The 26,298-nt window shown below is 41.3% G+C and overlaps 2 protein-coding genes across 3 annotated transcripts; both read left to right on the top strand.

Annotated features, from left to right (window-relative positions):
• Positions 1-68: 68 nt before the first annotated feature.
• On the top strand, positions 69-2,623 carry LOC118885920 (soluble lamin-associated protein of 75 kDa-like). The gene is given in 3 exon segments (XM_036835112.1): positions 69-769; positions 1,143-1,579; positions 1,582-2,623. Coding segments are annotated over 3 exon segments (2,010 nt in total). The 5' UTR covers positions 69-77; the 3' UTR covers positions 2,463-2,623.
• A 15,712-nt stretch (positions 2,624-18,335) lies between these two features.
• CHST4 (carbohydrate sulfotransferase 4) lies at positions 18,336-25,679 on the top strand. Of its 2 annotated transcripts, none has more exons than XM_036835115.1 (3): positions 18,336-18,413; positions 18,726-18,834; positions 23,776-25,679. In XM_036835115.1, the coding sequence occupies exon 3, from the start codon at positions 23,791-23,793 to the stop codon at positions 24,964-24,966; it is 1,176 nt and encodes a 391-aa protein (XP_036691010.1). In that variant the 5' UTR covers positions 18,336-18,413; positions 18,726-18,834; positions 23,776-23,790; the 3' UTR covers positions 24,967-25,679. The 2 variants fall into 2 exon arrangements, with proteins under 2 accessions (XP_036691010.1, XP_036691011.1); XM_036835116.1 differs by having other exon boundaries at positions 18,391-18,413; positions 18,764-18,834.
• Positions 25,680-26,298: the final 619 nt, after the last annotated feature.

Raw genomic sequence — 26,298 nt, 5'->3', positions numbered from 1 at the left:
CCAGCGAGCCGCCGCCGGCTTCATTCATTCCCGCGGCTCCGCCTCCTTCCCCGGGCTCAGGCGGCGCGTCCGAGAGGATGGCATCCCCTGTGGATATGCTGGATAATTGCAGTCATGAGGAAATGGAAAATTCTGCTGAAGATTACATGTCAGATCTCAGGTGTGGGGACCCTGAAAATCCTGAATGTTTTTCTCTTCTCAATATTACAATTCCTATCAGCCTGCCAAATGTAGGCTTTGTACCTCTCTATGGTGGAGATGAGACCCAGAAAGTTCTTGCTCTTTTTGCACCCGAGGACTCACTCACAGCTGTGGCACTTTACCTTGCTGATCAGTGGTGGGCTATTGATGATATTGTGAAAACATCTGTCCCTTCCAGAGAGGGACTTAAGCAGGTGAGAACTCTTGGGGAGAGAGGGGTTCTGTATGTTCTGAATCGAATTATTTACAGAAAGCTGGAAATGGAGAGAAATGAGATCCCATTCTTGTGTCATAGCAGTACTGATTATGCTAAGATTCTGTGGAAGAAAGGAGAGGCCACTGGGTTTTATTCAGTTAAGCCTACAGGAAGCATATGTGCCTCGTTTCTTACCCAAAGCTACCAACTGCCAGTTCCTGATACAATGTTCGTAAGAAAGAAATATAGAGGCAAAGACTTTGGGCTTCATATGCTGGAGGACTTTGCTGATTCCTTTACAGAAGATGCACTTGGCTTGCGGTATCCACTGACCTCTCTCATGTACATAGCTTGCAACCAGTACTTTGAAAAATATCCAGGAGACGGGCTTCCCTGGTGGCGCAGTGGTTAAGAATCCGCCTGCCAATGCAGGGGACACGGGTTCGAACCCTGGTCCGGGAAGATCCCACATGCTGCGGAGCAACTAAGCCCGTACGCCACAACTACTGAACCTGTGCTCTAGAGCCTGCGAGTTACAACTACTAAGCCCGCGTGCCACAACTACTGAAGCCTGTGAGCCTAGAGCCCATGCTCTGCAACAAGAGAAGCCACTGCAATGAGAAACCCGTGCACTGCAATGAAGAGTAGCCCCCGTTCACCACAACTAGAGAAAGCCCACACGCAGCAACGAAGACCCAATGCAGCCAAAAATAAATAAATAAAATAAATGTATAAAAAAAAAAAAATATCCAGGAGACCATGAACTGCTTTGGGAAGTTGAAGGTGTTGGACACTGGTACCAGAGAATACCAATCACCAGAGCATTACAAAGAGAAACATTTAAAATTACTGCAGTTTCTCAAAATGAAGCTAAAAGACCTGTGTCTAGAGAATATGGTCTTGCATCTGTTCCCGACTATGAAGCAGGAACTGAAGACAGTCTGTCTAGTGAGATGCAGCTAACTATTGATTCTCTAAAAGATGCCTTTGCAAGCACTTCTGAAGGTCACGATAAAACACCTGTTTCCACTCGTACTCGAAGTCGTCATCTAAAGCGGCCAAAGATTGGAAAACAGTTTCAGGATTCTGAATTTAGTAGTTCTCAAGGGGAAGATGAAAAGACTCCCCAGACTTCACCTACAGCTTCAGTGAACAAATTGGAGTCTACTGCACGAACATCAGAGAGTCAGAAGAATTCTTGGAAGAAGAACCCGAACAGACTGTGATTGAATTTGAGGATGAAAGTAGTGATAAAAATGTTCGACCAGCACCAGAAACCCAGCCAGGCCTGGAAAAGCAAGAAGGTGAAAAGGAATCTGAATTAGAGCCTATGAATGGTGAGATAGTGGATGATACTCTTAAGACTTCACTTGTAACAGAAGAGGAGGACTCCACTAGTGAAGTTTTAGGTGAAGAATTAAAATTGCAGTCTTTTAATTCCAGCGAAGACTCTACGAATCTTGTTCCACTGGTGGTAGAATCTTCAAAATCTCCTGAGGCTGTTGCAAAGGATAAGACTTCACATGTAACTGACTCAGAAATGTTGCTAGATGAAGGCCCATCTGATGACAAGGGGCACACTGAAGAGAGGCTGCCTCTAGTTTCAAGAAAGAAAGCACATTTTGGGAGTTCAGACAATGTGGCTACTATCCCAAATGAAGAACGGTCTGACAGTGGTTTTCCAAACTCCGTGATAACTGACTTTTGTGAAGAATTGATTCCTGAAAATGTATCACCCAACACTACTGCCTCAATGGAAGACCAGGGTGAGGAGGGGGTAGCCGAGCCCCGGGAAACATCTCCAGCTGTTCCTCAGAGCTCTTTAATAGAGGTTGAACTTGAAGATGTGCCATTTTCACAGAACGCAGGACAGAAGAACCAGTCAGAGGAGCAGTCTGAAGCATATTCTGAGCAACTGGATCAGTGGACACAATCAACAGAGAAGACTGTGGATAGCAGCTCAGAGGAGATAGAAGTGGAAGCGCCTGTGGTCGACAGGCGGAATTTAAGAAGAAAGGCCAAAGGGCACAAAGGACCTGCGAAGAAGAAAGCCAAGCTGACCTGAATGAGGAAGAAATGCGGATGATAGATCCTCTTCTTTGTAACGTAATTGTTGTTTTTAAAATATGGCAGTTAATAAATAGCATGGGGCACAGGACAAAAACTCCAAGTTTTCAATTTGAACTTATTTATGATGCCGCTTTTCCCTCCCCTATAGGACCTAGGATTCACTGTTCCTTTTAATTTTTCAGGCTATTTTGTGTAAATACAATTTTTAAAATTTTTATTAACATGTTTCGATTTTGGGAAACCAGATCATACCATATTTTCTTTAGCAGTTGGGGATATCTGACCATTAATATTTCAGAAAATATAAATTTAAAAATGTGAAAGTAGTAGGGTTTCCATCAATTGTAAGGATCACAAAAATCTTTTATACTAAGGGTTTTAATAGTAATCTTGGTGAAGGTTCTAGAAGTTTTATCTTAAATTTCAAAACTAATCACCATTTTTTAAAATGTAGGCATGCTTAAACAAAAATCTCAGTAAGTTAGGATAAATGCAACTTCAACTAAATGAGAGCACAAATTTGGAAATTTATGGTCAAAGGTTTATGAAGGTGGTATTTTGGCCTCTTAGTTCTTAGTTGTAGGTGCAATTTCTTCCTTTGACTTCAATGTCTGTGGAAAGGCACAAACAAAATCTGTTTCCAGTTCACTCTTGATAACATCTGATATTAACAGTACTGCTAGGGATTTAACTCTGGCCTGCAGGCACTCGTATAATTATTTAAAATTTCATTTGAATCTGGGGACTCTACTTTTGTCCTCACCCAGTTAACATGTACACTTTAGAAGTGTGAGAACCCTTCCTAAGGCTTCTCCTTAATCCTGCCACTGCCTTTATTCTAGAATCTTCGTTATATTCCCCTCACTTTCATCCACTTCCCTAACTCATGGAGTGATTCCTGTCAAAGGATCTTTTTGCCTGCCTGCCAGCTTATGCCCTTGGCTTCCATTTTTGGTAGGTTTGGAACTGCGCCCCATAATCTTAGACCTAGATGGCAGGAATAAGCTGCCCTAGGAGCCACAGTTACAAGAGCTTAAATCAGACTGGAGGCTTCGTTTGTCCCTTTTGGCTTGCTTGCTCTTGATTTGTTCTGTGCGGACAGGTTACAATCTAGCCTGTGTGTACACTGTGGATGCCTTTGCCTGCGCAACACAAAGGCCTTTGCCTGGGTAAACTGAAAACAAAAAACATCCTCAATTGTTTATTTTTGTATAATAATTTATTTAAAAATGAACAAAATGGTTATTCTTAGAATCCAAAGAGAATCTTAAAACAATCCTACTCTTTGGAAGTATTATGTGTACTCAAATTTTCATGTAAGTTTGAGAATGTTTTGAGACTACTCAGATTGTTTTTAAAACTGCTTGGTCCTTACATGAAAAAAAATGTGTTATGACTTTGTGTCATTATTTGAGGTGCTAAGGATTGATGTTGAAGGTTTATTCAGTCTATGGTCAGGTGATACTAAATTTTATTTTGGGATGTTGGCATTTCAGGAAGATTTAAAGTTGAGGTAAAAATCTTTAGCAGACAAAATAGCAAACCCTCTTTATTCGTGTAAAATTTTGAATACTTGTATCCTCTACTATTTTCTTTAATTATTGGTCAGAGTTAGGCCAGATTATTCCATTCTAAATGAAAATTAAGCACTTTGGCCATTTGTTTTCCCAACAAATGCTAATCAAGTGAAAGAATAAGTATGACTAATATTAGTGTATCTATCGAATGTTTATGCTGTTTTATACATTTTGTGAGAAATTTTTGTTAATACCACAATTAGGGAAATAAAGATTTAGTAAATTCTTAACCTTTTCATTTTTAATTTCTTAAAATAAATTTAAAAACCTAACACTTTTTTACTTGGATTCTTCATTGTTCTCTTTAAAATACTTTCTTTAAAAAGGTGTAGTTTAAGACTGAGCTCACTGACAACTCTTGATGTGTGAATATAGTTGCTGAGGTTTACAAAAAAGAAATGTTTAGTTATTCATATATGACCACTAAGGACTCGCAGTATAAATTTATACTTGTTAAACTTGTTTGGTTTAAACAGTAGGTGCATTTTAAGCAGTCTCAAAACTTTCTGTTCAGCACACAATTTTTGTCCATATTATCTCTGACAGAAAATGTTATTTTGGACTTTATAGTTGGTAGAGGAAAAAAAGTTAGGTCACATGAAAAAAACCTAACTTTCATGTTCAGTAACAATGAGTTCTATGCTCAGTGACTGAAGTGTAGAATTTATAACAAAATTTATCCTCAATAAGGAATCTAAATAAAACTTAATCACATTACTTGTACTTTTTGCAAAAGGCATTAGAAAAACTCTGAGAATGACCGAGGACTGAAATCTGATTTCAACCAGGTAGTCTAGTTGTTCAGTGTCCAGTCACATTCTATAGTCCTTTGTGAACTTTTTTCTGTTTAGAAGTCTTATTTGTGGAGAAGGGAATTCAGTTCAGTTTGTGTAAATACATATATATTTCCTTGTCTAATATAAAGCAGACAGTTATTAGCAAAATTTTAGTTCTACTTTCAAGTTTATTCAATTGCTAGACATCACAGAAATATATTTAAGAATTTATTATAAAGTTCCTCTACAACTTTTAACAGTGAGAGGGTCTATTATGATTTTTTATAAAATCAAATAGCATGACAGAATGTCAATCTTCTACTACTTAAAATGTGTCTCTATTCATGGTGTTTCCATTCAGTGCAGAGAATTATCATGGCAAGGATAAAAACTACTAGTGATTAATGGTTCACTTTTAGCTGACCACCAGAACACCACCTAAAATGATTTCAGTGACTTTAGAAAAATATCTTGAAGGTTTATGATTGCATCGAATTGAGCCTTTACCTGGTATCTAAATATCTGCTCTTACATTCTGATTTACCCTTAGGGATTACCTTCTAAGGTTTGGTCACACCAGCAGACTGAAACAGATTTTAATGTAAATAAAGAATTTATACTAACATTACTCATCTGTGTAACAGTAGTTTAGAAATTTCTGCTTCGTATGTCCACTAGTAGCAATACCGCGTTGGAAGTGTTAACCCAGTCTTTCATGGGTGTGGTTAGTTACAAATGTTTATGCTTCTGTTTGCATACTTAGTATCAAGCTTTATTTGTACAAGATAGTTTAACTTGCTTATTTTTGGTTGTGAAATATAAGCAAACCTCAGTTCTGTATCCAGTGCTTACCTTTAGTCGATTTTTTTTCTTTCACCCTCCAAAACTTGTCATTCACACATTCCCCATTTCTATTAGCGGCAAAATCATTTGTTAAAATCTAATTGTAAGGAAGGTTCTGCTTCTGTTATCCTGAAGTAATTGTATCATACTGGATAGTAATTCCCAAGGAACTAGCCTTTCTTTTCCTTAGTGTCTGTGTGTTCTAAAACTTCTAAATCTACAATTTAGAAAAGATGTTACATTATTCAGAATAGCAAGACTTATTCAAGTACTTACGGTTGTTTTCTTGGCAGTTTCCTTTTTCTAATTTTTTTTTTTTATTTTTAACAGTAGTAATTAAACCTATATTTTGTGATTGTTTCCTGGTCTGTGTTTTGAAATTCCTTCCCTTTTCCCTAATTTCATTGCTGAAGATGTGTTTAGATATTGAATTTGTTTAGACACTGATTTTGTTTAAGGCACAATTAATCACATTGGTTGTACTTTCAAGACAGACTTAAAAAAATAAACAGAATTGAAAACAAAAACAACAAAAAAAGAAAGGGACTGGATCTGTACAACCTTAACTGCACTTTCCAAAATGGCAGCATTAGCCACATTTCAAGTGTTCAATGTCCACAAGTGGTAGTTGCCACTGTATTTGTGTAAAAACATTCCTCACCACAGAAAGTTCTATTGGACAGTGCTGCCTTAAAGAAATGGTCCATAGTCATGTAGGAAGGTAACATTACCTGATGAGTAAGCCTGGGCTTTGAACACAGACCTGGGGTTGAGTCCATATTTTGCCACTATAAACCATGTAACTGTGGTTACATTATTTAGCTTCTCCAAACCTCTATTCCATCATCTGGAAATTATGAAATTTACCTCCTAAGGCCATGGCAAAGACAATGTGATAACCCAAATACGTGTGAAGTATAGTACCTGGTTTGTTGCAAGCTCTGAAGGAGCAGTAGCTACAATGATCTTCTTTCATAACCTTCACGCTCCATAATTCCTTTTTGGAAATGCCCTCTGTTCTGGATACCCTGAGTTTTCGATTAATTACCTATTTCTTTTTTTTTTTTTTTTTTTTTTGGCTGTGCCACACAGCATAGGGGATCTTAGTTCCCCGACCAGGGATTGAACCCACACCCCCTGCATTGGGAGCATGAAGTCTTAACCACTGGACTGCCAGGGAAGTCCCATGAATACCTATTTCTTAACGACTGCTTCCAGCCAGCCTTTCCAGAAGTTCTTCCTAACTGACTTATGAATCACAAATTAAAGAGGCTAACATCTGTAGTATTACACGTAAGGAAGGAGGTGGGATGGCTACTTGTACTGAGGACTGTGTGAGGTGCTTCATTAATCATTAAGACCACTGTGTTTGGGACTTCCCTGGTGGCACAGTGGTTAAGAATCTGCCTGCCAATGCAGGGGACAAGGGTTTGATCCCTGGTCCAGGAAGATTCCACATGCCATGTAGCAACTAAGCCCATGCGCCACAACTACTGAGACTGTGCTCTAGAGCCCGCGAGCCACCACTACTGAAGCCCACGTGCCACAACTACTGAAGTCTGTGCGCCTAGAGCCCTTGCTCTGCAACAAGAGAAGCCACCGCAATGAGAAGCCTGTGCACCGCAACAAAGAGTAGCCCCTACTCGCTGCAACTAGAGAAAGCCCGCGCACAGCAACGAAGACCCAACACAACCAAAAAAAAAAGATCACTGTATTTGTCACAGAATTATATGCAAATGCAATAAGGAAAAACTGGAAACAATCTAAACGTCTGTCAATAGAATCCTGGAATACTGGCATATGATAAATCCATTCAAAGTAATGTCTCCCATAAATATGTGTTGAGATGGGTAAATGCTCACAATATAATGTGAGTGAAAAAAGCAGATCTAACCCCCACGACCCAGCCTCCATTAGAGACACCTGTATAAACGTGTGCCAGGAGACATGTCAAGAATATTCAGTCATAGTTCCAAACTATGAACAACTCAAATGTCCATTAACATGAGCATGGACAAATTGTGGCATATTTACACATGGAATATTACACAGTAATTTAAAAAAACCCCATAACTGTATGTAACAATGTGATGAAACTTACAAGGATAGGGCTTCCCTGGTGGCGCAGTGGTTGAGAATCTGCCTGCCAATGCAGGGGACATGGGTTCGAGCCCTGGTCTGGGAAGATCCCACATGCCGTGGAGCAACTGGGCCCGTGAGCCACAACTACTGAGCCTGCGCGTCTGGAGCCTGTGCTCCACAACAAGAGAGGCCGCAACAGTGAGAGGCCTGCGCACCACGATGAAGAGTGGCCCCCAGGAGGAGGAACCAAGATGGCGGAGTAGAAGGACGTGCTCTCACTCCCTCTTGCGAGAACACCAGAATCACAACTAGCTGCTGGACAATCATCAACAGGAGGACACTGGAACTGACCAAAAAAGATACCCCACATCCAAAGACAAAGGAGAAGCCACAATGAGACGGTAGGAGGGGCGCAATCAGAGTAAAACCAAATCCCGTAACTGGTGGGTGGGTGACTCACAGACTGGCAAACACTTATACCGCATAAGTCCACCCACGGGAGTGAAGGTTCTGAGCTCCATGTCAGGCTTCCCAACCTGGGGGTCCTGCAACGGGAGGAGGAATTCATAGAGAATCAGACTTTGAAGCCTAGTGGGAATTGATTGCAGGACTTCGACAGGACTGGGGGAAACAGAGTCCCCACTCTTGGAGGGCACACACAAAATAGTGTGCGCATCGGAACCCAGCGGAAGGAGCAGTGACCCCGGGGGAGACTGAACCAGACCTACCTGCTAGTGTTGGAAGGTCTCCTGCAGAGGTGGGAGGTGGCTCTGTTTCACCGTGGGGACAAGGACACTGGCAGCAGAAGTTCTAGGAAGTACTCCTTGGCGTGAGCCCTCCCAGAGTCTGTCATTAGCCCCACCAAAGAGCCCAGGTAGGTTCCAGTGTTGGGTTGCCTCAGGCAAAACAACCAACAGGGAGGGAACCCAGCCCCACCCATCAACAGTCAAGTGGATTAAAGTTTTACTGAGCTCTGACCACCACAGCAACAGTCAGCTCTACCCACCACCACAGCCTCCCATCAAGCCTCTTAGATAGCCTCAACCACCAGAGGGCAGACAGCAGAAGCAAGAAAAACTACAATCCTGCAGCCTGTGGAACAAAAACCACATTCACAGAAAGTTAGACAAGATGAAAAGGCAGAGGGCTATATACCAGATGAAGGAACAAGAGAAACCCCCAGAAAAACAACTAAATGAAGTGGAGATAGGCAACCTTCCAGAAAAAGAATTCAGAATAATCATAGTGAAGATGATCCAGGACCTCGGAATAAGAACGGAGGCAAAGATCGAGAAGATGCAAGAAATGTTTAACAAAGACCTAGAAGAATTAAAGAACAAAAAAACAGAGATGAACAATACAATAACTGAAATGAAAACTACACTAGAAGGAATCAGTAGCAGAATGACTGAGGCAGAAGAACGGATAAGTGACCTGGAAGACAGAATGGTGGAATTCACTGCTGCGGAACAGACTAAAGAAAAAAGAATGAAAAGACATGAAGACAGCCTAAGAGACCTCTGGGACAACATTAAACGCAACAACATTCGCATTATAGGGGTCCCAGAAGGAGAAGAGAGAGAGAAAGGACCCAAGAAAATATTTGAAGAGATTATAGTCGAAAACTTCCCTAACATGGGAAAGGAAATAGCCACCCAAGTCCAGGAATCACAGAGAGTCCCATACAGGATAAACCCAAGGAGAAACACTCCGAGACACACAGTAATCACATTGGCAAAAATTAAAGACAAAGAAAAATTATTGAAAGCAGCAAGGGAAAAACGACAAATAACGTACAAGGGAACTCCCATAAGGTTAATAGCTGATTTCTCAGCAGAAACTCTACAAGCCAGAAGGGAGTGGCATGATATACTTAAAGTGATGAAAGGGAAGAACCTACAACCAAGATTACTCTACCTGGCAAGGATCTCATTTAGATTTGATGGAGAAATCAAAAGCTTTACAGACAAGCAAAAGCTAAGAGAATTCAGCACCACCAAACCAGCTCTACAACAAATGCTAAAGGAACTTCTCTAAGTGGGAAACACAAGAGAAGAAAAGGACCTACAAAAACAAACCCAAAACAATTAAGAAAATGGTCATAGGAACATACATATCGATAATCACCTTAAACGTGAATGGATTAAATGCTCCAACCAAAAGACACAGGCTTGCTGAATGGATACAAAAACAAGACCCATATATATGCTGTCTACAAGAGACCCACTTCAGACCTAGGGACACATACAGACTGAAAGTGAGGGGATGGAAAAAGATATTCCATGCAAATGGAAATCAGAAGAAAGCCGGAGTAGCTATACTCATATCAGATAAAATAGATTTTAAAATAAAGAATGTTACAAGAGACAAGGAAGGACACTACATAATGATCAAGGGATCAATCCAAGAAGAAGATATAACAATTATAAATATATATGCACCCAACATAGGAGCACCTCAATACATAAGGCAACTGCTAACAGCTATAAAAGAGGAAATCGACAGTAACACAATAATAGTGGGGGACTTTAACACCTCATTTACACCAATGGACAGATCATCCAAAATGAAAATAAATAAGGAAACAGAAGCTTTAAATGACACAATAGACCAGACAGATTTAATTGATATTTATAGGACATTCCATCCCAAAACAGCATATTACACTTTCTTCTCAAGTGCACACGGAACATTCTCCAGGATAGATCACATCTTGGGTCACAAATCAAGCCTCAGTAAATTTAAGAAAATTGAAATCATATCAAGCATCTTTTCTGACCACAATGCTATGAGATTAGAAATGAATTACAGGGAAAAAAATGTGAAAAGCACAAACACATGGAGGCTAAACAATACGTTACTAAATAACCAAGAGATCACTGAAGAAATCAAAGAGGAAATCAAAAAATACCTAGAGACAAATGAAAATGAAAACACGACGATCCAAAACCTATGGGATGCAGCAAAAGCAGTTCTAAGAGGGAAGTTTATAGCTATACAAGCCTACCTAAAGAAACAAGAAAAATCTCAAGTAAACAATCTAACCTTACACCTAAAGGAACTAGAGAAAGAAGAACAAACAAAACCCAAGGTTAGCAGAAGGAAAGAAATCATAAAGATCAGAGTGGAAATAAATGAAATAGAAACAAAGAAAACAATAGCAAAGATCAATAAAACTAAAAGCTGGTTTTTTGAGAAGATAAACAAAATTGATAAGCCATTAGCCAGACTCATCAAGAAAAAGAGGGAGAGGACTCAAATCAATAAAATCAGAAATGAAAAAGGAGAAGTTACAACAGACACCGCAGAAATACAAAGCATCCTAAGAGACTACTACAAGCAACTCTATGCCAATAAAATGGACAACCTGGAAGAAATGGACAAATTCTTAGAAAGGTATAACCTTCCAAGACTGAACCAGGAAGAAACAGAAAATATGAACAGACCAATCACAAGTAATTAAAAATCTTCCAACAAACAAAAGTCCAGGACCAGATGGCTTCACAGGTGAATTCTATCAAACATTTAGAGAAGAGCTAACACCCATCCTTCTCAAACTCTTCCAAAAAATTGCAGAGGAAGGAACACTCTCAAACTCATTCTATGAGGCCACCATCACCCTGATACCAAAACCAGACAAAGAGACTACAAAAAAAGAAAATTACAGACCAATATCACTGATGAATATAGATGCAAAAATCCTCAACAAAATACTAGCAAACAGAATCCAACAACACATTAAAAGGATCATACACCACAATCAAGTGGGATTTATCCCAGGGATGCAAGGATTCTTCAATATATGCAAATCAATCACTGTGATACACCATATTAACAAATTGAAGAATAAAAACCACATGATCATCTCAATAGATGCAGAAAAAGCTTTTGACAAAATTCAACACCCATTTATGATAAAAACTCTCCAGAAAGTGGGCATAGAGGGAACCTACCTCAACATAATAAAGGCCATATACGACAAACCCACAGCAAACATCATCAAAAACTGAAAGCATTTCCTCTAAGATCAGAAACGAGACAAGGATGTCCACTCTCACCACTATTATTCAACATAGTTTTGGAAGTCCTAGCCACGGCAATCAGAGAAGAAAAAGAAATAAAAGGAATACAAATTGGAAAAGAAGAAGTAAAACTGTCACTGTTTGCAGATGACATGATACTATACATAGAGAATCCTAAAACTGCCACCAGAAAACTACTAGAGCTAATCAATGAATTTGGTAAAGTTGCAGGATACAAAATGAATACACAGAAATCTCTTGCATTCCTTTACAGTAATGATGAAAAATCTGAAAGAGAAATTATGGAAACACTTCCATTTACCATTGCAACAAAAAGAATAAAATACCTAGGAATAAACCTACCTAGGGAGACAAAAGACCTGTATGCAGAAAACTATAAGACACTGATGAAAGAAATTAAAGATGATACCAACAGATGGAGAAACATACCATGTTCTTGGATTGGAAGAATCAACACTGTGAAAATGACTATACTACCCAAAGCAATCTACAGATTCAATGCAATCCCTATCAAATTACCAATGGCATTTTTTACGGAACTAGAACAAATCATCTTAAAATTTGTATGGAGACACAAAAGACCCCGAATAGCCAAAGCAGTCTTGAGGGAAAAAAACGGAGCTGGAGGAATCAGACTCCCTGACTTCAGACTATACTACAAAGCTACAGTAATCAAGACAATATGGTACTGGCACAAAAACAGAAACATAGATCAATGGAACAAGAGAGAAAGCCCAGAGATAAACCCACGCACCTATGGTCAACTAATCTATGAAAAGGAGGCAAAGATATACAATGGAGAAAAGACAGTCAATAAGTGGTGCTGGGAAAACTGGACAGCTACATGTAAAAGAATGAAATTAGAATACTCCCTAACACCATACACAAAAATAAACTCAAAATGGATTAGAGACCTAAATGTAAGACTGGACACTATAAAACTCTTAGAGGAGGGCTTCCCTGGTGGCGCAGTGGTTGAGAATCTGCCTGCCAATGCAGGGGACACGGGTTCGAGCCCTGGTCTGGGAAGATCCCACATGCCGCGGAGCGACTAAGTCCGTGAGCCACAATTGCTGAGCCTGCGCGTCTGGAGCCTGTGCTCCGCAACGGGAGAGGCCACGATAGTGAGAGGCCCGCGCACCACGATGAAGAGTGGTCCCCACTTGCCGCAACTAGAGAAAGCCCTCACACAGAAACGAAGACCCAACACAGCCATAAATAAATAAATAAATAAATAAATAAAAATTAAAAAAAAAAAAAACTCTTAGAGGAAAACATAGGAAGAACACTCTTTGACATAAATCACAGCAAGATCTTTTTTGATCTACCTCCTAGAGTAATGGAAATAAAAACAAAAATAAACAAATGGGACCTAATGAAACTTCAAAGCTTTTGCACAGCAAAGGAAACCATAAACAAGATGAAAAGACAACCTTCAGAATGGGAGAAAATATTTGCAAACGAATCAACGGACAAAGGATTAATCTCCAAAATATATAAACAGCTCATTCAGCTCAATATTAAAGAAACAAGCAACCCAATCCAAAAATGGGCAGAAGGCCTAAATAGACATTTCTCCAAAGAAGACATACAGATGGCCAAGAAGCACATGAAAAGCTGCTCAACATCACTAATTATTAGAGAAATGCAAATCAAAACTACAATGAGGTATCACCTCATACCAGTTAGAATGGGCATCATCAGAAAATCTACAAACAACAAATGCTGGAGAGGGTGTGGAGAAAAGGGAACCCTCTTGCACTGTTGGTGGGAATGTCAACTGATACAGCCACCATGGAGAACAGTATGGAGGTTCCTTAAAAAACTAAAAATAGAACTACCATACGACCCAGCAATCCCACTACTGGGCATATACCCAGAGAAAACCGTAATTCAAAAAGACACATGCACCCCAATGTTCATTGCAGCACTATTTACAATAGCCAGGTCATGGAAGCAACCTAAATGCTCATCGACAGACGAATGGATAAAGAAGTTGTGGTACGTATATACAATGGAATATTACTCAGCCATAAAAAGAAATGAAATTGAGTCATTTGTTGAGACGTGGATGGATCTAGAGACTGTCATACAGAGTGAAGTAAGTCAGAAAGAGAAAAACAAATATCGTATATTAACGCATGTATGTGGAACCTAGAAAAATGGTACAGATGAACCGGTTTGCAGGGCAGAAGTTGAGACACAGATGTAGAGAACAAACGTATGTACACCAAGGGGGGATAACCGTGGTGGGGTGGGGATGGTGGTGAGCTGAATGGGGCGATTGGGATTGACATGTATACACTGATGTGTATAAAATTGATGACTGATAAAAAAAAAAGAAAAAAAGAACCTATACTGAATAGCACAGGGAACTCTATTCAATACTCTGTAATGGAAATATGGAAACAGAATCTAAAAAAGAGTGGATATATGTGTATGTAAAACTGACTCACTTTGCTGTACATCAGAAACTAACACAACATTGTAAATCAAGTATACTCCAATTAAAAAATTAATTAAAAAAAAAAAAGAGAGGCCCCTGCTTGCCGCAACTAGAGAAAGCCCTCGCACAGAAACGAAGACCCAACACAGCCAAAAATAAATTAAAAAAAAAAACCAAAACTACAAGGATAAAATGAGATGAAAAAAGCAAATCTCAAAAGAATGCATGTGCTATAATTCTACCTAGAAAGAGGTCAAATTGGGGAAAATTCAATTGTACTGCTTAAGGTGATAAACTATATGGAAGAATAAGGAGCTGCTTACCTCGGAAGTGGTCACCTCTGAATGATGAGGGAAGCGGGAGGGCGTGAGAGTGAAGGGATACTGAGGCAGCTTTGGCAATGTTCTGTTTTTTGGGTGTTTTTTTTTGGAGTGGTAGTTCCTTTATATTATTTGTTAAATTGTACCTTTACACCTTAATTTTAATTTCATAATTTAAAATGTTTTAAAGACTACGGAAAAATAAATACAAAACTATATTTTCAGTGTGATCCCAATTATACAGATTTCTGCAGGTATGGGAAAAACGATCAATGGTGCTCTTCTCTCGGCAGCAAAATGTAAAGAGATTTGTGTTGTCTTCTTTATACATTTTGTATTTTTCAAATTTTTTATAATTAACAAGTATTACTTTTATAGTAAGAATAAAAGCAGAACTAGCAACTGCCCGGTTTTGCTCTTCAATTTACGTCTCTGCAATGGAGTCACTTCGAGGAAGAGAAATTTCTCTTCCACCTGCTAGAGAGAAACAGGAATGGAGAGAAGGCCACACGACTGAAATCAATATAAGGCACCACCACAGGTCTGGTTATTTGTGCTTATGATAAGGCCTCAGGGGGCTCAGCTGATGGAAACCAGCAGATATACTGCCTAGATTATCCCAGAACTCACACAACTCTGCCTGTTCTCTTTCAAGGCCTTGGAAAATAAGCCAACAGATGAGAAAGAAAAAAAGAGGTGTTATTATGATTCTATAATAATTACCACTTTTAAACTCATTATTGTCATAATATTGTGTTAGGGGTGTTATATGCATGAATCCAATCCTAACATTCACAAGAATTCCATTAGGTAAACATATATTTTACACTGATATTTTACACCTTATTTTACAGTGATATTCTAGGGCTCAGAGAGGTGGAATGACTTGCCCAGATGCCTGACTCCAAAATCAGTCACTTTTACACTCCACCACAATTTACCTTTACTCCTGTACATGTTGTAAAGAGTTTCCTCATCTTTTTTTTCCTTCCTCATAGCCAAGATGAGCCGAGAGAAATGTTGGTTCTATTTTCCCCAGGGAGTGACAGTTCATTTAATTCCAACAATAAACTCGCCTCCAGGAAGAAAGGACTTTATAAAGGTCTGTGTGAATTACACAGTGATTATGAAGTTAATAATGTGACAAATCCAGTGGCTGAATCTATGACTACCTGACATAGTCCAAGAATATACAGTGTAAGAGGCTCTTTGCCGCCCATGAAAGAGAAGTCAGTTTGTGCCTGTGCTACACTATAGGTGACTTCTCTTCTGGATCTCCATTCTCTATGAAAGGGAGTAAACATTTATCGAAGGGTTTCTGAATTAATCAGTGTCCTGGAAGCTATACAGGCTATATTTCGTGGCTGACTCAAGGCTTGGGAATTCTGGTGTGTTGCTTTATATAATCTGGCCTTTGACCTGAAGACTTCCCTTTAGTGATCTGCATATTTTCACCAGTACAATCATCCCTTCCTCCGTATCTGCAAGGGAACTGGTTCCAGGACCCTCGCCGATACCATGCTCAAGTCCCTTATATAAAATGGTGTAGTATATGCATATAACCTATACACATCCTCCTGTATACTTTAAATCATCTCGAGATTACTTGTAACACAATGTAAATGTTATGTAAATAGTTGTAAATACACTGTAAATGCTATATTAATAATTGCCTGTGCCTGGCAAACTCCAGTTTTGCTATTTGGAACTTACTGGAAAAAATTTTTTTTCCAAACATTTTCAATCGAAGTTGTTTGAATCCTCGGATGTAGAACCTAGGGATAAGGAGAGCCAACTGTACTTAGTGTCTATGATTAAATAACAGGCCATCATGACAAGCCTGTAACTTCCTGAAGCACTCTTTATTTAGTTATTTTTGGACATTTTATAATTTCTTTTCTCTTTGGAATATTTTGTAAATGGTAACTAAAACCCATTTTTAACAAACACCTATGAACACACCAGTTTTAAAAATAAGGAAGCAAAAAAATTATTGCCCAAACTCTGAGGTCACTGACATTGCTTTTGGAGAAAGGTATAACAACCACCGAATGCTTGCCACCTCCCAGCCCCTTTCAGAGAAAAATGTCTGTGGTTCCTATGCATTGGGGGGGTCATGGTTTTTTAAAATAATTTTTATTCAATTTATTTATAAATTGAATTAATGATTTGTAATTAACTAATTAATTTATATTAATTTATTTAATAACTTGGGTGACTGAGTTTTTTAAGTTTAAGTTTTTTGGCTGTGTTGGGTTTTTGTTGCTGCACGCGCACAGGCTTCCTCTAGTTGTGGTGAGCAGGGGCTACTCTTCGTTGCAGTGCGCGGGCTTCTCACTGCGGTGGCTTCTCTTGTTGCGGAGCACAGGCTCTAGGTGTGTGGGCTCAGCAGTTGTGGCACACAGGCTCAGTAGTTGTGGCTCGCGGGCTCTAGAGTGCAGGCTCAGTAGTTGTGGTGCACGGGCTTAGTTGCTCCGTGGCATGTGGGACCTTCCCGGACCAGGGCTTGAACCCGTGTCCCCTGCATTGGCAGGCGGACTCCCAACCACTGCGCCACCAGGGAAGCCCTAAGTTTAACTGAATAAAAAATTCACCTAAACTGAGTCACTTTGCTATAGAGCAGAGATTGGCACAACATTGTAAATCCACTACACTTCAATTAAAAAATATATATATTTTTAAAATTCACCTATTGGGACTTCCCTGGTGGCGCAGTGGTTAAGAATCCACCTACCAATGCAGGGAACACAGGTTCGAGCCCTGGTCTGGGAAGATCCCACGTGCAGCGGAGCAACTAATCCCATGCGCCGCAGAGCAACTAATCTCATGCGCCTAGAGCCTGTGCTCCACAACAAGAGAAGTCACCGCAATGAGAAGACTGCGTACCACAACGAAGAGTAGCCCCTGCTCACTACAACTAGAGAAAGCCCGCGCGCAGCAACAAAGACCCAACGCAGCCAAAACTAAGTAAATAAAAATAAAATTTTAAAATAAAAAAATAAAAATTCACCTATTGTTTTACACTTACAACAATCATGTAAAGTAGCTCAGAGTAGTTGTGTGATTTGCCCAAGTACACACAGCTAGTAAGAAGATATAATTTTTCATGATAACTTGTTTCTTTTTTTCTTGAGGGGGAAACTTCTTTTCCCGTACCCCAACTAAACGCCAATACATATGTGTCCTCCCATAAAACGACTTATTACATCTACGTAGTACCTCTAGTTACTACCTCCTGCAAGAAGGGTGAAGATGTTGAATAAGACACAGAGGCCAAAAAAAATGTTTTCTCCCTAAATCCAGTGGAGTGAGCAGGAAGGTGGAATCCAGAAATCTCTTCCAGGTTTTCTCCTCTTTTTGCAGCAGAGGTAAGAGCAAGGTTTCACATTGTGTCCATCTTGGCTGTCATTGTCCTGCGATTTCCCTATCAACCTCATCTACTTCTGGGGTCCCTTTTCTTTTTCCACTTTGCCCTAAGGTAGTTAACCTATTCCGCTGCCTTCAAGGGATCTACATTCCAGGATCGCCTCCCAGTGGTGGGAGAGAATGCTTCCTCCTTTGCTTTTCCGGGCCCCGCCCATTCAGGCAGAGTCTCCCCACCCCTTGAGTATCTCAGGGCTAAAGCTGCTAATATCAAGTCTCTCTGGGAGCGATGCTTTCTTAACCCTGTCTTGGAAGGTGGGTAATTTTTTGCTAGGGAAAGAAGGCAGTGAAATTTGCTCTGAGTAGGGATGGTTATGCAAGATACAAGGAGGAGGAGGAAGCTGAGAGGAGAGCTGGTGAGTCAGAGGACAAAAGCTGCACAACTTGGCTAGCAGTGAGCCTCTAGAGCAGTGGGGAAGCCTAAGCCATTAACAAGGTAAGGAGAGAATTTTCTCTACACCTCCAAAGCAGGGCCATTATTCCCAGGTTCTTGGAGCGGAGTATCAGATAACCTGGGGCAACTAAGCTGGGAATTTTCTGGGCGATGGCGGAGGGGAGGTGTTGGTGGGGGGTTGAATCAGAATCACCAGGATAATCTTCCCCGAAAAGCACAAGCTGCCTGCCAGCAGCTCCTCTCTCCCCACCCAGTTCTATCCCTAAAAGAGTAAGAAAGAGCCTAGAATGTGAGTAGGGCTATTCCGATGTATATTTTTGTAGCTAGTCCCCGTGATGTGTTTTACTCATTCAGATGCTGGCTTCAGACCTCAGTCTTTGTACTTCTTGCAGCTTCTCCTCTGCTCAGGTGTTGGGGAGTGGGGACCGGAGGTGCTGGGAGCTACAGATTTCCTCTAGCTCAGGTAAGATTTAGTGTGATAACTGAATTCTCAGACCTGGGACCCAAAAGATCCCGGTCTGATCAGGCAGGGCTATTTCTATCGTTGAGTCAATTAATTAAAGTTCACTTATTCTGAAACACAGAGGTGTGGCTCACCACTGCTCTATATATTTAATCGGACTGTTGTCATTACTGTGGCTAAAAGGGCTTGCAAAGTTGTGGAGCGCTGTTCAGATGTAAAATAAGATTAAATTATGAGACCCGTGAGTCAGCCATGGTAGAAGAGACTTCTATCTTGTCAGGCTGTGGATAAGTCTGGAACTTCTAACTGGAAGTTAAATACTTTTATATGTGCAAAATAAAAAAATATCTTGTCCTGCTTTCCTTACCCAGGTCAATGAGGCCACCTCAAATAGTAAAAAACACGCTACGAATGTTTGTTCATTCAGTCATTCATTCAATAGATGTTCCTTGAACCCCTACTAGACGCCAGGCACTGTCGTTGTTACTAGAGACACAGAAATTGCGAAGACCCTTCAGTCTAGTTAGAGCTTGTTATTGTATGGATACCCTTTGCCCAGGTGCTTATCTCACAGGTTTCCAGGTTCTGCAGCTATGTGTGTGGATGCAGGTCTCCCCGATCCAGCTCTCCTCTCTCTCTGTGCAAATGTCTTCTGCCATCTCTAATTTCTGGTTTTGGGGGCATAATCTCACTGGGAAATATAAATTAGAAATTTGTCAGCGGCTGGAATCCAGGGCTCTTAAATTGATGTATGTTTGGTTTTTCCTCAGAATTCATCATTTTGCTTCTAACAGGCTACACGATATGGACTTGGGGGTCATCTATAATTCAGCCCTCTGTAGTCAGGCTGCTGGGTGAGGTCACCCATCCTGGTGCCTCAGAGTCCCTGTGCCTGAAGTAGGTGCTACGTCACTACCACCCTTTGGTGATGTTTTTCAAGGCAGCAGTGGATGAGGGGGAGAGCTGAGGGGGAGAAACGAGAGACAGAAGAGAGAAGCCACTTACTATGAAGACCAGGCTAGCGCACTCAGGATCAGATAACAGGGAGGGCAGGTTCAAGCGTGCCATCAAACAGCCACAACGGAACACTCAGGAAGGTGGGCTAGGGACTCTGAGATGGAAGTCACGTCACAGGCTGCTCACAAATGCTTCCTGACCCCAAGGACTACAGAGGAAGTTAATATAGGACAGCTGAGGAGAGGTGATGGTTAGAATAGACGAAACTGCCATGAAAAGCCTTGAGTTTCCTTCTCTTCCTGGAGCCATCTCTACCACTGATTCCAGTGACTGCAGAGATAAGCTTTCCCTGAGACACACCCTAAAGTGTCCCCTGACTGTTCTCATCAGCCCCGTCATGGGTTGCCTAGATCCAGGTTGTGTCTAGATGCCAGCGACAAGAGATGGGACTCACTTTACAAAAGCATACTTTCCTTCTGGCCAGGGAAATTGCTCGTGGAAAGAAAAAGCAGAGAAAGAAGTCGGAGGGTTTCCTTGGGAATTCCTGAGAACCGTGGTCAATTAAAGCCTGAGGACAACTGGGGATGAGTTCAAAGGCCAGAGTCCAGCTCTGGGAGAGAACGGGCATGAGGTCAGGAGCTATTGGCAGGCAAAGAGGGCTCAGAGCATGCTAGCCTTCTCAAACACTGAGCTGGCCCAGGGCCAGATAGGGGGAGGGAGGACGTACTTTTGAAAGGTCTACGTTGCTAGTCCCTAGGAAATGTTAGCTTTTTCCTGAGCCGATTATAGGCCCTGCATATAAAATTCTATCCTTATAATTGTACACAGGTAAAGTTCTTTCCTCTCTCTTTTGCTCCATTATTTCCTATCTTTGTTCCAAACTTTTCCTCATACTCATACTGCCTTTGGGAGAAGATCTCTTGCTAGTCATTTCCTCAATACTTGGGGGGCTGGGGGGTGGGTATTCTTGAGCCTTTGTCAAAAATGGCTTAGTTTCTAATCATTTCCTCTTGGGCTCAAGTTTAAAAGAATAGGAACATATCTTAGCTGGCCCCATTCTAACCTTCAGGGCCAAGACAAGGATTACCATTCATCGACATTTTCCTGGCATATAGCAAAGTGGGTTTTTTTCTGGCACCTAGGAGAGATGATCCTCACTGGATCTTTTGGCACATGTGGAGGAAATGCATTGTTGTAATGAATGAAAGAGAGGGGTTTCTGGGCCATTGTCACTCAAGGTTTGGTTGAGGTCATTACACACTTCCTAGAAGGTTCAGGGGACTTCCAAGGGAAGCCCATAGGCTGGCAAAGCATGCTCTACCTCTTCAGGAAGCAAGCTATAAACTCCAAGAGTCACATCTGTGACTGCCCAATTCCTCCTCTAAAATTTACTCTCTAGAATCTCTGGACTTCTAGACACACAGAATGGTTTATGACCAGTATGAAGGCTGTCTGGACAACAGATACCAAAGGTACACATACCCATACTCTTTGATTCAGCAATCCCACTTCTGGGGAGTAAGCTTACATACTTATATAATGATGTATGAACATAAAGGTCATTATTGACATTTTTGAAATGGCAAAAGACTGGAAACAACCCAAAAGCTCATCAGTGTGGACACTGGTTAAATAAATTGTGGTACATCTATACAATAAAATTCTACACAGTGGTAAAAAGGAATGAGGAAACGCTTTATGTACTCCCATGGGAAAGCTCTCCAAGGCATATTGTTAAGTTAACAAAGCAAGTTGCAGCACAGTGTGATAACGTGCAACTTCTTGTGTTATAAAAAGGGGAAAAATTAAGAATACATATACATTTGAATTTTCTTGTGTACCCATAAAGCAACTGAAAGGACACATTAAAAAATGAACCCAGTTGCTATTTGGGGGCAAGTTGGGAAATGGACAGATGGAGGACAGGTGTTGGAAGTATATATTTCACTGTATAGTGATGATAAAACACCAGCTCGTAGATAAATACTAGCTGTCAGTAAATAGAGAAGAGATTATTGATTCAGGAGCTGGTAAAATTCTTAGGTGTTCTTTCCCCTAGAAAAATTCTATGACTCTTTCAAAAAGTATGTCATTACGCCTGTTTACAAATAGCTCTAGAAATTTTCTAATTTATGACTATAGGTCTTCTCCAGAGACAAAACTGTTGTCATAGGATTTCCCCTCACCTAATATTCAATATGTTAAAGACCTGGAGTGTGACAGGCTAGGCTACAGGCTGGCAAGCACTGTCCTTATTCCCTTCCTGCATGTGGAATCTTAGGAAGCCTTCTTTTAAATTCTGAGTCTGATTTAATGTCCATGATAATGATACTCTTAAAAGCAACATGAACCATGTGACTATTAGCTATTCAAAACTTCAAAAAAAAATTGGTGATGAGACCTATCAACAGGAAAATAGCATATCTTAAACCCAGCTGCAATTACTGTATAGAAACATATTTTCTCTTCTTTATTAAAGCTTGAAGGAAGAATTTCTTGAGTATAGAGTGATATGCAAATTAGCACCTTGCTACTGTTAACATTTTACACTATGTGAAGTATCTATTATATCTCTCAATAGTTATTTATGCCAGGAAGTCACCCAAAATGATCCAGAGTCATCTCAACCCATAAAGAGAGTTAAGAGCTCCCCTGGAGTAATATTCTAGCATGGCACTGGGAACAGTGGTCTTTTCACACAAAGCCCTGGTGTGAAGGGAGTAAGTTCAGCGTTGCCACCAGTCTGTTTGAGCCTTAGTGTAAATTACAAAGTGAAATTCCTTTCTCTAGATATTTAACATCTAAGAACTGGAAAACCATCCTAATGTACTTATCCTACTGAACCAAGATACTTAACTGTCACCTACCAGACATTTTGTTAAATAATAAATATCTTAAATTCTTGATGAAGTGGCATTCCCTAGGGTTGGGCAGTACACAACATGCCCAACTGTACTGAGCAACCCTGAGTAAGCTGTGTCAAGTGGTCTAACATTACCCCAAGCAGCAGCACAGTGGCTAACAGGCCACAGCATCACTACTGCAGCTCTTAGGTTGGCTTGCCACAGTTTCATACAGTTGGCTGCTAAGGCAACAACGATTCAACCCAAATAGATTCAGATAGTTTATTACATACACAGACATGAGGACAGCATTGGGTCAGCTCCTCATGTCCCTAGTCCCACAGGATGAGACCAAATCAGAGGGGATCAGATGATAGGTGCCACGGGCACTTTGCCACTGAGGAGACAACTCCAAACCAAAGCCAAGCAGTTTTATAGTCTGCAGCCATATCCTTCAGGGTATTGAAAGTCCTGTGCTTAACTGAGATGAAGGAGGGTAGTGAGAAATGGCCTTGGCACTATCCCTCAAGATGGGGGTGGGTGGGCGGGCCTCAAGGCAGTTCCTCACAAGTCAGCTTATCTCCCGTAGTTTCTGAAGGAATCATGGGGCATTCAACCAAAACTTGGGTCAGACTGTGGTTAAGCTTTGCCTACATGGCCTGTGTGAAGACATTTGTGTCACCAGGGTGAACCTGTTTCCCTATATTCATGTATCTCCCGTAGTTTCTGAAGGAATCATGGGGCATTCAACCAAAACTTGGGTCAGACTGTGGTTAAGCTTTGCCTACATGGCCTGTGTGAAGACATTTGTGTCACCAGGGTGAACCTGTTTCCCTATATTCATGAAGTATGGCTGAGTTCACACATTTCTGTAGCTCCATGGACAAGGAGGACCAGGAGGGAGGAAGTAAAGAGCCTAAAAAGAAAGGGCTTACAAAGAAATAGAGCTTATGGACACACTAACTGCAAGGGACAGGAATTAATCTGGAGAAGGATTTGTGCAATGCATTGCAAGAAGGCTCCAGCATTCTATATTGCCCCTTGGTGCGGGTCAGGGAGAAAGTAGCTTTGGCTAGAAAGGGGATGGAAGTCAGATACCAAAACATTAGCCTAACATAGCCCCTCTGCTTGTTCCTTGAAGGTCTTCTACTTCAGCATGATACTGCCCCAAAAAATGAAGCTACTACTGTTCCTGGCTTCCCAGATGGCTGTCTTTGTTCTATTCATCCTTCTGTACTCCCACAACTTCAACTCCCTGCAGATGAAGGAAGAACCCAAGCCCACGTACATGCACGTGCTCATCCTGTCTTCGTGGCGCTCTGGCTCTTCTTTCGTAGGGCAGCTTTTTGGACAGCACCCAGATGTCTTCTACCTGAAGGAGCCTGCCTGGCACGTCTGGATGACCTTCACACAAAGTACTGCCCAGAGGTTGCATACGGCAGTGCGGGATCTCATACGGGCCGTCTTTCTGTGTGACATGAGCGTCTTTGATGCCTACATGAAACCTGGCCCCCGAAAACAGTCCAGCCTCTTCCAGTGGGAAGGCAGCCGGGCCCTGTGTTCTCCACCTGCCTGCAACATCTTCCCACGAGATCAGATCATACCCCAGGCTCACTGTAAGCTTCTGTGCAATCAAGAGCCCTTTGAGGTGGTGGAGAAGGCCTGCCGCACTTACAGCCACGTGGTGCTCAAGGAGGTACGTTTCTTCAACCTGCAGGTGCTCTACCCGCTGCTGAGAGACCCTTCCCTCAATCTGCACATTGTGCATCTGGTCCGGGACCCCCGGGCGGTGTTCCGTTCCCGAGAACACACCACGAGGGAACTCATGATTGACAGCCAAATTGTGATGCGGCAGCATCTGCAGAAACTCAAAAAGGAGGATCAACCCTACTATGCAATGCAAGTCATCTGCCAAAGCCAGCTGGAGATCTACAAGGCTGTGCAGTCCTTGCCCAAAGCCCTGAGGCAGCGCTACTTGCTCGTGCGCTATGAGGACTTGGTCCGGGACCCCCTGGCCCAGACTGCCCGAATGTATAAATATGCAGGGTTGAAATTCTTGCCCCAGCTCCAGACCTGGGTGCACAACATCACTCGAGGCAAGGGCATGGGTAAGCATGCCTTCTACACAAATGCCAGGAATGCCCTCAATGTCTCTCAGGCCTGGCGCTGGTCCTTGCCTTATGAAAAGGTTTCTCGGCTTCAGAAAGTCTGCAGGAATACCATGAATTTGCTGGGCTACCACCTTGTCACATCTGAGCAAGAGCAGAAAAACCTGTCGCTGAATCTTCTGTCTACCTGGAGCCCCTATGAGCAAGTCTACCAAGAGGGTTGAGGAGGCTCTGTCTCCACCTGGCACCAGCTTCAGCCACGTTAACTGATGGCAGCTTCTGAGCCTTGACCGTGTGTGTCAGTGTATGCGTGAGTATGAGTTGTGCCCAAACATGTTCAAGTCAAGAAATCTTTGCGTCTCTGCTCATATTTAGAGAAGAGACTTAGGAACCTTATGTGAAGGGCACACTCCACCAACAAAACAGAAGTAATGTCTTTATTCTCTTCTTGGCCTTCTTACCTATGTATATCTCAGAGACTTTGTGGCCTGGGTCCTATGTGGCACCATGCAGTATCACTGGAGTAAATCCATAAACTCTTCTGTCCACATCTTGCCCAGCGGGAAAGGAGAGAGACGGGAAAAACCAGGGAAATGGGTCTCCCACCAAACAGCCCACCAGCACATTCACCAGGGATGTGAACTCTGAGCCCTCAGAGCTCCCAGTGGATTCAAAAAGAGAATGGGCAACAGGGCTGGACGCTTACCTGTGAGCCTGGCCATCACAGCTATCGATCACCACAAATAAGGAATAAAATCTCTGCACAACAGAGGAAGCTTTTAAGTTCACGGGATGGCTGGGCCCAATTTGGACATCAGTTCCCCTCAGTGTTTTCCTGTTTTAACCTGTTAAGCTGCCATCTGTTAACACTAAAATTCCAAAATAAGATTCTGTTTGGAGTGTACCTTTTTATGCTTTCTAATTACTTAGTAGTAAATGCTCATTCTTATGGGATCCTAACTAAGAGCCTAAACATCTTTACAGATTCTTTTGACTGGAATATTTTATTTTTTAATTTTTAAAAAGTTTTTATTGAAATATAGTTGATTCACAATGTTGTGTTGGTTTCAGGTGTATTGCAAAGTGATTCAGTTATACATATATATATATATTCTCATCTTTATAGATTTTTTAAAAATACTTGTTATTATCTATCAGCCACACAAAGCAAAAACTGTTAAGACAGTGTTTGGTTCAGATGATGGACTAAGTCTAAACTGATCAATACTTATCGATACACTGCCCTCTTAAGAATTTGTAGAAAGTAGACAGCTAGCAGCTAAGCCCTTTCTTGTGTGCAGCGTAAGCTATAATAATACCAGGTATATCACTCTAGGTTCTGGAGTTCTTTTCATCTCATACCTCAGCCAGAGGACCTCGGTTATAATACGATTGGTGCTCTTCAGCTCTTCCTGGTCACCGCCCCTAACAAGAAAAGTTGTTTCCCCCAATCTTTGCAGGATTCCCCAGATCTAGTTTGTGTATCAGAATCACCTGTTAAAGATGTGTTTTGCCATGCCCTACCTCAGATCTGCTGGAAATGGAATCTCCCAGGA

This window comes from Balaenoptera musculus, chromosome 19 (genome assembly GCF_009873245.2).
Source record: "Balaenoptera musculus isolate JJ_BM4_2016_0621 chromosome 19, mBalMus1.pri.v3, whole genome shotgun sequence".
Lineage (NCBI taxonomy): Eukaryota > Metazoa > Chordata > Mammalia > Artiodactyla > Balaenopteridae > Balaenoptera > Balaenoptera musculus.
This window is presented reverse-complemented; position numbering and strand designations above follow the sequence as displayed.